This window comes from Siphateles boraxobius, unplaced genomic scaffold, assembly GCF_051911475.1.
Source record: "Siphateles boraxobius isolate OS27281-9 unplaced genomic scaffold, OSU_SipBor_1 8, whole genome shotgun sequence".
In the NCBI taxonomy this organism is placed as follows: domain Eukaryota; kingdom Metazoa; phylum Chordata; class Actinopteri; order Cypriniformes; family Leuciscidae; genus Siphateles; species Siphateles boraxobius.
Window position 1 is genome coordinate 10,959,163 of NW_027509208.1, and position 13,191 is coordinate 10,972,353.

The following is a 13,191-nucleotide window of genomic DNA, read 5'->3' on the forward strand; positions in this document are numbered from 1 at the left end:
TTGAAATGTATCCAGTGTTAAATCACACCCCTTCTGTGATTCTAACCACTTTCATAGGACTCTGTCAGCCCATTGTTAGTTTAACCTTAGGTAATCCATCCGTATTGTTAAACCTGTTGTTGATGGCAAACACAGCACTGGTGGATGGGATTGCTATGGGAACAGCACTGGGCGGAGGAAGGGAGTGTGCTTTTATTGGACAGATTTAATACGGTTTCTTCCTTAGTCTGAAGCAACTTATGCAAGAACATTGATCAGATAAACCGCTTAAAACTTCTTAGTCTGCATTGTGTATTTTGGTCCTTTACCGGTAATAACTCCACATTGTTACATGAATTCATGAGATCCGTTTCCACTGTGTGTTTAAACTAACCATGAACATCGAGACGTGCTGTACTGGAGATGATGCCAGCTTCATTCTTCGCTGAAACGGTGTACCAGCCTGCGTCTTCTTTCAGAGCCGGCTGGATGATCATACAGAGGTAACCAAAGTTGTCCTGGTGTATGCTGGGAAATAGAATTGAACATCAGAATGAGCAACATTGTTTGCCTTCAATTCATGTCAGGATTGTTTATTCATGCTGCATGAACATATTAATTTGATTTGAATCCTCATGAGTAAACCGCATTCACAAACAATGTGACTGGAGACTTTGACTAACTGTTCTTGTCCCTCTGAGGTGGTGTAGATGGTAGCGTCTGTGGTTGGGTTACTGTGTGTATTTTTCTTTTACATGGCCCTTTTCATCTGCATTGTGTGTGTGTGTGTGTGTGTGTGTGTGTGTGTGCCTTCACACATGCATGTAGCAGCTTCAAACACCAGTCTCTTAACTGCTGCCATTTACAGACACATGGTTCACAGTGAGCAGAAAGTCATTTTAAAATATATCTATGAGGACAATCGTATTCAACAGACGAGCTTATTACTTTCTGGTCTGGTTTATGCAAGTATAACAAAACGTTGGTGAATAAAATTACTTGGGGTCTTAAAATATGTTCTCATTTATATTACATAGAGATTCTGCAGTTTGATTGGTGGAATGGCTGCAGGAGGGCTGTGATTGGCTGAGATCTCCTACCTTATCCTGTCTGTGTTGTGAGTGAAGGACTCATTCTCTTTCTTCCAGAAGATCTGTGGGAATGGGACTCCAGACACACGGCACTCAAGACGGACAGGGTGACCCTCAGCGACACTTGTGTTCTGGAGTTTCTCAATGAAACATGGGGATTTATGCATCTCTTTAGCTAAAAAAGAAAGAAAGAAAATTAATAAGAAAAAAACTAAAATAAGTATTCATGTAACACATTAATGATTTTTTTTTTTGCAAAATGAAAAAAATTTTGTTGATTTCTCTAAAAATATTTTTTACAAAAATATAATACTTATACATATTACAAATTATACGTTCTTAACTGCATTTTATATACATTTTGTAGATTGGGTCAGTAAGTTTTTTTAAAGGAATAAATACTTATATTCAGCAAGGAATCATTACAAATAACATTGACCAAAAGTGACTGTAAAGACATTTAAAATGTTACAAAAGATTTATATTTCAAATAAATGCTGTTCTTTCACCTTTTTATTAATCAAAGATTCCTGGAAAAAAAATGTATCAGTGTTTTAACAAAAAAAAAAAAGTAGTGTCTTTTATCTCTAGTTGTGTAGAAGACCTTGGTTGTGTACCTGCAACAATAAGCTCTAGGTTGAATGAGTTCTGTCCAGCCCTGTTGCTGGCGATGCACGTGTAAACTCCTGCATCTCTGCTAGTGACAGGCTCGATGACCAATGAGTGAACTCCGTTCTCCCTCACCAGCATCTTGTGGGAGGAGTCTGGACGGATGGTCTGGCCATTCAGCTGCCAGATGAGGTCAGGAGTTGGCAGACCACTTACCTATGTTTTAACAAAAAAAAAAAGTCAAATCAAATGTTTTCTGAATAATTTATTCTCACACATTATCTGTGCTATAAAATGTCAGTTACAGTGCAATCGCCCCTTTAAAGTATTTTCAAACCAAAAGCTAGTGTGTATGTGTTTGTCCCTGTGCACCTGGACTGTGGTGTCTGTATGCGTGTGGTTCTCATGGGAAATGAGTCTGTGCACAATGCCTGAGATCTGTTTTCAACAAATCACATTCCTGAGAAACACAACACCTGCCTCACCTGAAGTTGTGCCAGCGTCAGACCACCACTGAATGTCCCTGTGTGTTTATGTTTGTTTATGAGTGTGTGCGTGTGTTTGTATTTACACGCATGGGGCTGAGAGGGGTGGACTGAGATGCTTGTTTATCCATCTGCATTTATTGTGATGTTCCTGAGAACAGAACACACTGCTCAAGTGCTGTTCCCATGGGTGTGCATATTCCCTGCGTGATGCTAACAATGTCCATCATGCATCTCACTACAGCCAACTTGAGTGTGTTCATGACTTTTATTGAAAGAACAGGCTGTGTAAGTGAAAAAGCAGAAAACGCAAAAAAGACACTTTGATTTTAGACCTCCTGAACTGCATCTAGGGACATTTGTGGCCTGGAAAGTTTAGAAAGCCTAAAAAAAAGAAATCAGCTCTATAAATACCATTGACATTAAGGACTCTTTGCATGAGTGCATTACTGGTGATGTCTTTTTATAGCATGTGAATCCCTCCATGGCACAGTGAGCCTTTATTCTGAGTATGCAGTTAGCAGCCAGACATGGGCAGCGGTACAGAAGAATGTAATACTACAGTTAGACGACAACCTGAGAGAAAGAAATAGACCAGATAAGTGGTAGGGGGGTGGGGGTTGGTGAGAGAAACCAAAAAGGCCCACACAGCCTGAAACTATTTAAAATTAAATTGTGTTCTTTTAACAAATGGTCACTGAAAGGGTGCACTTTGCCTTAAGAAATTGTCAAACTGAGCAGATAAATATTACATTTTGTATGAGATTTGAAATTTTCTTTTAGAAAAAGAAAAAGTTGGTAAGACTTTGTTGGTTGGCCATGAGCAAGGCGGCAAATGAGGAGAAACAAAGAAATACGGGACAGACAAAACAGCTGCAGAGACAGAGGGAGGGAAGGAAGGATAGAGAGGACAGTCTTTAGAGACAGCGGTAAGCCAATGGAAACACATCTGAGAGAAAGTAGAAAACTCAATAATAGGAGAAAGAGAGAGAAAACTGAGGATAAGTTCCAGCCTTTTACTCAACGTTATTTATCATTTTAGAAGTGATGAAATATCAACTTTAAGCTTTTTTTGTTCCTCTTTCCTTCAGAATGCATAGGGAGGAAACTTTTCCCAGATAATCACACACAGAATGTTTCCTCCAGCCTCTGAAATGCCCATGAGTTTATTTATTTGTAAAGTAACCATGTAATAAGCATTGTGGTCACTATGGAGTTAAAGTGAGTGTGGCAGTGTTTGTGAAGTCACCTTGCAGTCCATGCGGCAGAGTTTACCCTCTTGCACAATAAGGTCACCTGGGGCCTGCAGGAAATGAGGGCGGAAGTGACGTTCCTGAATGTTCTCATTCTCATCACCACTGTCTCTGGACCTTGAGCGTGGTCTGGGAGAAAGGAAAAACAAAAAGAAAAAAAAGATTCTATCAGTTGGTGCTTCTTTACTGATTCTATTCAGTTTTTTTTTTTAAATAAACATCATAACTGCATAATGTACATATAAAGGTGAACAATAAAAAAAAACTACATCAGATTGGATAAAAGGGTGGCATATTAATGGTTTGTACTACAATAAATCTAATATCAATTCAACAGACTGCCAAATTAAGACACTTCTATTGGACTTTAATAAAGTAGGCAGGGTCAAGGTGAGAATGGCCAAAATTACCATTTTAAGAGGAAGGGGGAATTAAAATTGTATACCTAATATACATATCTACAGTAATAGGTGTTATATAAAAAAATCATGGAAAAACAACTTTGTCTGTAATGCATTGAAGGAAAAATAGGAAAATGGAAAAGTAGCAGGACACCAAAGTGCACTATAAGTGCAGACAGACAAGCAATTCTTTTTTTTATGGAGAGCAGCTCCGATTACTTCATGTGTAGGGAATCATTTCTACTTTTATGAATGAATGATAGGTTGGCACTTTGTATTGCCTTTGGAGACTATTGACTATCAAATCAAAAATATAAAGACCTCAAAGGCCTGAATGGCCAGATATATAATATCTAATCCAGAGGAAACCCCACCCTTTGAAAAAGATTCAAATCTTCTATTCTGCACAAAAGACTTAACTTGTCCTTGGATCATTGTCCAAAATATACAGGTGTTCTTTACATGGGGCACGCCCTCTATTACTGCTAGTCCGGTAAAGCAAACCTGATCCTGAACCTGCTGTAATCCACTGGCTGTATATGTTTAGAAACAGCATTACTTGTATACCTGCGGATGTGTCCAGGTGTGGAGCGCTGACTTCTCCCCCTTTGGTTCACAGCCTGAACCATCATTCTTCCAGTACAGCTCACTCTCCCCTAAGAGAGAAAAACAGAATATATAGAGAGAGATAAGTAAAGAAACCCATTGTAGCTGTTAAGCTTTTCTTATGGTCAATAGCTGGAATGTAGGTATACTCTTCCTACGTTATGGGGATAAAAATGTCCCCACAAAGATGACAATATCCAAAATCCTTCTGGGGACATTTTTTGTTGCTCCCCATGAGAAAACATGTGTGTGTGGGTGCGTGTGTGAACTCTTAATCCTTCCAAAGGCTGTCCGAATTATCTTTCTTTTGGTTAGACACTTCTCCCTGACTATGTGTCCCTGATTATTTGTCTCCACCAATACACTGGTCAAGCTAACTAGCCCCTTGAGTGGGTGTGTGTGTATGAGAGAGCCATCAATTGATATCAAACTCAGATAAAATGCATCATATATTTTCAGTAGCAAAACTAACATTAAAAAATGTTAAAAGTTCGTTATTACTATAGGAAAGAAAACTAAATGTTACACAAATATTGCCTTTTGCAATTTGGGCGGATGACCAGTCTCCAATTTTCTGAGAAATGCATGCTCTTGTGTTGCATGTGTAAAAACACAGACAATTCATCAGTTTGAATCAGTTAAAATTAAATCGAATTAGAATAAAGAGTGTTAAGTTAACTTTGCACACTAAGCATATTTTTAAAATGAAAGATCATCAATCTTTTCAACAATGTTTCCCTATGCCAATATAATCATGTCTTGTGTGTTATATTAAGAGTGTATATCTCACCGCTGGGTTTCCTGCCATGATGGTGTAGTTCCCATCATCATCTAGTGAGGCAGCAGCTGTGTGCAGGGAGCATGTGCCGTCCGGATCACGACTGATACGGTAGTGTTCGCTGCGCTTGGAAATCTGCTTTCCGTCCTTAAACCAGTACACCTACAAACACACACACACACACAAACATGATTATGCAACAATCCAAAGCTTGTACTGTTGTCCCTTTCTTATTCTCTTCATCATCGCTTGTTACTAAGTCTGCTGTCATCGCACAGTCATTACAGTGGTCTCATGGAAGTCAGGAGACACACAATGATCGCGAGACAGCCATATATGGCAGGAATCTCAGAAGTGAATCAGAGCTTCTGATGAAACCAGCCTAGTCACAGATGATAAACTCCACCACCAATCCCAGCTTTCCAGACTCCTCTCCTACAAACCCTTAACACAACATACAGTACATGCCACTTTACAAGGCACCATTAACTGTAAAATGAACAACCTCCATTCTGTGAACCACTAATAAACCTCCAGAACAATATACACGATAAGGCTATAGACTATAATAAAAAGATTATATTGTATATGTTATATTATGAAAAAGAATCATGAAATAAATAGCGGTTAAAACAACTTATTTTTTTCTGTAAGATTTTTTAAATGTTTTTCGAAGTCGACTCTTATGCTCACCAAGGCTGTATTTATACGACCAAAAATACAGTAAAAACAGCAGTATTGTGAAATATCATTACAATTTAAAATAACTGTTTTTGGTTTATTTCTGTGATGACAAAGCTGATTTTTTAGCATCATTACTCCAGTCTTCAGTGTCACATGATCCTTCAGTAATCGCTCTAAAATATGCTGCTTTGGTGCTCAAGAAACATTCTTAAGCAGTACAATGGTTTAAAACACTGATAATATTTTTGTAGAAACCATGATACTTTTTTTAAGGATTTATAGATGAATAAAGTTCAAAAGCGTATCATTTATTCGAAACGGAAATCTTTGTAACTTAAATGTCTTTACTGTCACTTTTGATCAATTGAATGTCTTTGATTAATAAAAATAACCCTTATTGACTGCAAACTTTTGAACAGTATTCTTTTTTTCCCACATTTTTCCTGCAATCGTATTTCATAAGTTGAATTAAAACTATGCTAAAATATTGTGATAAACTAGATTATAATCCACAATGAAATGAGCTTTAAAACTTAACTAGCTGCTGAGAAAGTCACTTTGATAAGAATCTGCTTATAAGCAATGTGAAATGTAAATATGCATGTGATGACATCTCACCTTTGGCATTGGGTCTCCGATGACCTTGCAGCTGAAGGTCACAGGCATGCCCTCAAAGACCTTGTAGTGCTTGAGCTTCTGATCGAAGATCGGTGCAACCTCTCCGGGCGCTGCTTCATCGTGCTGAACATCATCATCAGATTCCTCGACGGGCGAGCGCTCCAGACGGAACTCAATCTCGCTGATCAACCGCTGCTCGAAGCTGGACACTTTATACTCCTGTCACACATACAAACACAAAGACTTTCATTTAAGATCTTCTCAAGTTACCAACTCATTCAATCACTCATTTTATTCATTCAAGCACACATCCTCTCATCACTGTGCCCTATAATCTATTCAGTCTCGTATCCAACTCTTATTTCACTCTTTTTGATCTTTCATCTGGTCTGTTTCTTGTCTTCTGTTTCTTTTTATTCCATTCTGCAGCCAGAAGGAACATCTGGATAAAAGTGTGTGCTGATGACACAGTACAACAGTAATTGCAGGTTTAAGACAGCTGCAGAAACACACACCATCATAACTACATACGTAGACAACAAACGCACCCTCTCCATCTTGTTTTCTTGAACGTCCAGCCACATCCTCCCAAAAAGCACACACACATGCACATTTCCTATGCAAACACACAGACAACCGCTATTTGCCCAAGGACGTGTGTTGAGCTCCAAGCACACTTTAAATTTATGGCACAACATTAACAGCATATCCACTTCTCACAGTTCAGAGGAAGAGAAGCATGTGCATTTTAGTGTCTCCACTCGAGTGTAGGAAATGTGCAAAGCAGACGCATGCGGTCTCCAGTGCCTGATCAGTTAGCAATAACATGATGTTAGGCACCCAGCTCAGTTTAAAAAAAAAAAAAAATTAAAAGTCATTTTCAAGACCTTAAACAATTCATGGATTATTCAAAATTGTTACACAGCTCACTGGAACATATGATGATGATGACGATTGACCAAATGCTTTTGAATAATGTTCGCTAAACTGCATGATTGACCGCTGTAAAAAGCAAATGACTATTAATGATTTCATGATATATAGAAATGGTAACACTATTTCGATAGTCCACATCAGACATTCTACTATAAGTAACTTTGCAACATGTCAACTACCAGTCATTAGAGTATTAGTAGACTGTCTGCTTAATATCTGCTTACACTTTATTTGGATGAATAAAGGGACATTCTACTGACTATAAGTAACTCTGCAAGTATGCCAACTTATTCTACTAACCCAAACTTAACAGTCTACTAATATTCTAATAAAAGTTAATTGACATGTAGTTGCAATTAATGAGAGTTAGTTGACAAAGTTGCAAAGCTACTTAAAGTTAGTAGAATGTCTAAAGCAGACATTTAAAATAGGGTAACCTTGAAATTACTATTATCATTTACTAATTACAATGACTTATTTTCTTTCTTCTTAGATAAAATTATTTCAAATCACATTCCATTTCTTTTTTTTTTGTTGCAAGTATCCGGATAATAAATGGGAATATGTATTATACCTGAAGTAGTTTTCGATAACTGGCTGACTCTTACGTACACTACCAATATATGACTCTTAAGTTTAAAATAAATGCTAGCAAACTGTTTACAACAGCTAAAATACAATGAAGCCTGCTGGATAAAATATTTCACTATAGAACAATAAGCTGAGGTCATGCAACCTACTTTCTTCCTAATATTGGACCCCCCCAGGAGTTTGGTGTAATTCAAACACTGAATTACACTGCTTATTTGATCAGAAAGATTGCAGTGTAAATTTCCATATTTGATGATTTTCCCAGACACTACAATAGTCATCACTGTCATATCGCCATCAAAGACTTCACCGCAACGCTTACTCAGGACTCAGATATTCCATAAACAGAGACACATAAGAAAACATTGTGGATAGAGTAAACACACAATCACATAGAGTAGTGACTGGCCAAAACATGGGGGTGGCCACACACAGAGGGGTGAGACAATTAAACAATCAGGGGTGGTCTCATGAGGTGAAGCAAAGGGAAATACAGCGGTGAGAGACAGACTCAGAGAACAGCGAAATATAAGATGTACAGACAGCCCGCTGCATGATGTTTGTTATAGACAGGATGAGAATGAATAACCTTTTGAGGGACAGACTCTGAGTCAGCTGAGCTGCCTTCCTGTAGAGAGATCAGAAAACAGGCAAGGGAGTTGAGGATGATGTCACATCCTGCACATTTACACACCTATTGCACAAAAGTGCATAGTCATACACATTACTTTCAATGTGTGTTTGTGTTGTGCTGATAATCCTGTTTTTATGAACTTACCTGCTCACACACCTCCAAAATGCCTCACCGATATTCTCTCCTTGCCAAAATTACATCACCTTACTATGTATCCAATGCATATGTACAAGCACATGCAGGAGGTTGTAGCTATTAGCTGAATTAAGACGCATTTACAAGCACACAGGCAAACCACAATGCTCTAAACTACATACAACCGCCAAGTGCTACACTGGAAAAAGTCCGCGTTCCAATTTGTAATGGATGCATTTAGTTTATAACCCATGTTTAAAAAGCCAGCCAATTATGAACACCTGGTTTGTTTGCTGTGACACAGTGGGGACATTGTGTAGGTGGGTTTGTGTGTTGTGCTCATGAGTATATGTGAATCTGTGTGTATGTGCGTGTGTATACCTGTGTAACTGGCTCCTCCTCCACCTGTTGTGTGTTAAACACTGTGGCGGCATTGTCAGCACCCAGTAGCCTGCGAGCCATCTTCTCCTCATAGGTTAACCTCTGAAAGCAAGCAGGATTAATCTGTCAGAGCCTGGGTTATTGTGTGAGAAAACACACACTCACACAAGCAAAAGCATTATGATTATTTGGTCGCCTGTACTAGTGAATTCAAGGCTATTAGTCGTGCTGAACACATAGCGGGTTTTGCTATGTGTGGTTAATTGATTTTGGGGCTTCTATATCGAGTGACATTTTCAGTTGGAGGAACTGGTGGTGGAAGACATTTTGTTTCCATTTATTAGGTGTATTTTGTAAGATTTAACCTTTACTGTTCAGTTGACAATTATAGTCAACTGAACAGTTTTGTCACGCTGTGCAGTTCAGACACTTGCAGGCAGCAGAAATCAAGATCCAAAGAAAGTTTTTGACACGCCAACTAAAATACAGGAATTCATAGGAGAAAGCACTACACAACAACAAATACCGGAAAAAAGACTAACTCAAACTGAGGGCTTATATACACAGCAGACAGAGAGAAAAACTTACTAGACACACCTGAACTGAGGAACCTAATCAATATGTAACCATAAAAACAAACAGGGAGAGAACGGAGGAGACCTGAACTAATTAACAAACTAGAAGAATAACAAAGAAACTGAAACATGAACAACAGATTAAAAAGAAAAATGGTTACCCTTGCACATATAGCGATATATTTAATGTTTTAATTTTACATATACATGAAACTTGTTTGATTTAACATCAAGCCATTTTTTTTGTATGTTGGAATACGCTGAGGTGCAAATGAGATTATAGTTAGGGCTATAGTGGAGTGCAAGATTTATTTAGGGTCTATTCACTCATCTTATGACTTGTGTTGTCATTTTTAAAGCGCAATAGCATCTGTTTCCATTAATTTTGTTATTGTAAACTAAAAGCAAAAAGCTGTCTGAAAATAAAGCTGAAATAAAATTAAAAAAAATTGTGAAAATGAAAAACAAACATACTAAACTAAGTTGAAGTAATCAAGTTGTAGTAAAATTACTAAAATGTAAATAATTAAAGCTAAATAGAAATATCCAAAAATGCTAAATTGCTCAAATGAAAACTTAAAAAAGATTCAAAATATTATTAAGTACTATAATAGTACATAAATACTATAATTGAAAGTATATTGGAAATAGTATTATTTATATACTGTACTTTGTATGGAAAAGAACAGTGTTAAATTAAATTCCTTTCCAAGTTTTAGAACATGAGGGTGAGCTAATTATAACATTTTAAATTTTTTTGGGAGAACTAACTCCCTTAAAAAAGAAAATGGTAAAATACACTCAAACATGACTGCTTGTGTTATTGGTCATAATGGTGGTGTACATAAACATAATCAATATGGTAATGCTAGTATGGTAGTACTATTAATGATCTACTGTAATTCTTTAGTAATCCAAACATAAGACCTGACACACATACAGTACCTGCTGTCCATTGCTGAGTCTCTCCTCTTTGAAACGTAGTTTCCTCTCTAGATCTTGTATAACAGCGTCTTTGGAGCCCTGGATATCCGAATCAGAGAAGATGCGAGGTGTACGGGGTGTAGTCTTACGTGGCAAAGCTCTGTTAAAACACAATCAGAAAATACTGAAAAAAGCAACAGATTACAGACTAAACAAGAAACTGTGGCTATAGAGTTATAACCACCCATCCACAAAACCTTTCCAGACAGCAGCTAGGATTAATGCACACTCAAAAACAACATAAAAGTTGGAAATGTCGGAAATATTTTTTTGCATATGCACTGGGAAGCAAGAATAATTTCCGTTATCTGTTAGTATGCATGCGTTTGAAAATTCCACAGCGGTCTCTTATCTTTCCCCCTCTGGCTCTGGAATGCCAGGAAGAGAGAGGAATGAACAAAGTGGGAGATAACAGAGAAAATAGAGATGGAGAGGTTGAGGACAGGAGCAGCAGCTTGAAGAAAAACTCACACACACTCTGGATGAGTGGAATAAACTCAGTTCATCAGACCATCTTAACTGAAGATCGGAATCATACATCACGAGTAACAATAAAGCTATGAAAACACTCAAAGATTTGGTACTTGATCAGCTTGTATCTGCATCACTTGCAGAAGATTTAATAAATAAATGATTTTTGAAATATGCCAGGTGGATTAAATTTTTTTTTAAAATAAAATAAGTATATTTTTCAAAGCTACTTGTGAACAGTGGCTGTGTATTTTAATATTACAGAATTTAATAATCATTTGAATTTGCAATATTTGAGTTAATTTAATTTAAGTTTATGTTTTAGTAATTTGGGTTACTTGTTAACTTGATTTAAGTGTAATTTGACTATCTGAAAAAATTAAATTCTATTTAGCTTTAATTTTTTATTTTATGTTATTTTAATTTTCAGTTTAGGTTTTTTATTTTCATTTTAGTACATAAACTTTGAATTACAAAAGTTAAAGTTTTCATTTAACAAATATTTTATTTTAGTTCAGCTTTATTTCAGTTAACGAAAATTACTTTAATAGTTTCAGTTATAACAAAACAACAATAACAATATTGGTCCAAAATATCAAGCTCCAAAATGACAAAATTACCATAAAAGTAGTTTTGGATTGTAGACAAAGCCATTCAATAGCTTTAAGGTAATTTAAAGTCATTATAATCTCAAAAAAATTTCCACCATTGCAATCGAATCTCATTCATACAGTGTGTTGTGATCCGTCACACCTACGAATCAACAATTGATTTTTTTTTTTTGGAGCTCAATGGTCAGTGGTCGCCTTCTACTTTTGGAAAGGTAAAAAAGCAGCCCAGACATTTTGTAAAAATTACCCCTTTTGTGTTGCACAAAAGAAAGAAGTTCATTCAGGTTTGAAACCACATGAGGGTGAGCAATTGAATTTGTTATCCCTTTAAAAGCACTCATTCTCAATTGTGAACTAGTGTGCTTTATATTTCTGTAGGATTGAGAATGAGACAGGAAGCTTCTGTAATACACAGGCCTGACCCTCAAGGTTCCTCAGCTCCCATTGATCCCCGTGTCTCCATAAACATGCCACGGAAGAATGCATACAGTACATGTTTTCCATGCAGCTGCAAAGCAGGAGCTGCACTCCAACTTATTTTCCCAAGTGTTCATACTACGTGCCCTTTTAAGTGCTCTACAGGAGCTCTTGCTTAAGCGCTCAGTATTTATATAGTATAGAGAATGCCTGCGCACCTTCAAATCGAGAAGCATTTGAGATGCGTTCAAACTTTAAGAGAAGATTGTGGGTACTCACATTGTGCCGTTACCCTTGGGCAGCCCAAGCGCGTTCATTGGTGGTGGTGGAGGAGGTGTGGTTGGGAGCACCGATACCAGAAATCCGGCTGGTGATTGGGGAGTGGACGTGAAGGGCGAAGAGCTGTCGGAGCGGGTGGGGCTTGTCGTGACAGGTGGTGGAGGCGGCGGAGGGGGGAAGTCTTGCGGCAAGCCAGAAGGAGAGGACAGAGTGCCGGAGCTGAGGAAGGGCGGAGGGGGTGGCGGGAAGGAAGGTGAGCTGGGAGACTCCACGCTGCTTCCTTTGGACAGTAGCGGCTGCTGCTGGAAGGGCGGAAGAGTGACACGGCTGAAGGGCTTGTGGGCTGTTATGGGGGACAGCGGACTGGAGCTTGAGGAGGTCGAGGACTGCGTGCTGTATCCAATCGGTCCACCGCTTGTTGTGGGACTCTGGGCAGCGATGAACTGCTTGGGTCGGGCATAGTTGAAGGTGCTTGTCTGCATGGTGCTACTCTCCAGCTCCTGGAACGAGGGAGGAGGTGGGAGAGGTGGAGAAGGAGGCGAGACTTCCTGAGGAGGGGGAAGCGGTTGTTGCTGCTCTAGAAGGATCTGATCTTGAAGCTGCTTAAGTTGTGCCGCGTTTCTGCAAGGAGAAAATTACAAACAAAAGGACTGTTTAGCATCACACTAACTAT

At 38.2% G+C, this 13,191-nt stretch overlaps 1 protein-coding gene across 16 annotated transcripts in view; it reads right to left on the minus strand.

Annotated features, from left to right (window-relative positions):
* Positions 1-13,191, minus strand: part of palld (palladin, cytoskeletal associated protein) — an 85,636-nt gene that overhangs the window by 2,416 nt on the left and 70,029 nt on the right. For 7 of the 16 annotated variants that reach the window (XM_077220701.1, XM_077220704.1, XM_077220703.1 and 4 more), the window contains 10 exons: positions 12,519-13,139; positions 10,702-10,840; positions 9,182-9,283; positions 6,505-6,723; positions 5,215-5,364; positions 4,386-4,474; positions 3,414-3,546; positions 1,688-1,895; positions 1,080-1,245; positions 374-507 (listed from right to left, as the gene is read on the minus strand). In XM_077220701.1, coding sequence (XP_077076816.1) covers positions 374-507; positions 1,080-1,245; positions 1,688-1,895; positions 3,414-3,546; positions 4,386-4,474; positions 5,215-5,364; positions 6,505-6,723; positions 9,182-9,283; positions 10,702-10,840; positions 12,519-13,139 — 1,961 coding nt within the window. Of the gene's footprint in view, positions 1-373; positions 508-1,079; positions 1,246-1,687; positions 1,896-3,413; positions 3,547-4,385; positions 4,475-5,214; positions 5,365-6,504; positions 6,724-8,620; positions 8,660-9,181; positions 9,284-10,701; positions 10,841-12,518; positions 13,140-13,191 lie in introns of all 16 variants that reach the window. The other 9 variants (XM_077220699.1, XM_077220698.1, XM_077220702.1 and 6 more) reach the window with 2 other exon arrangements.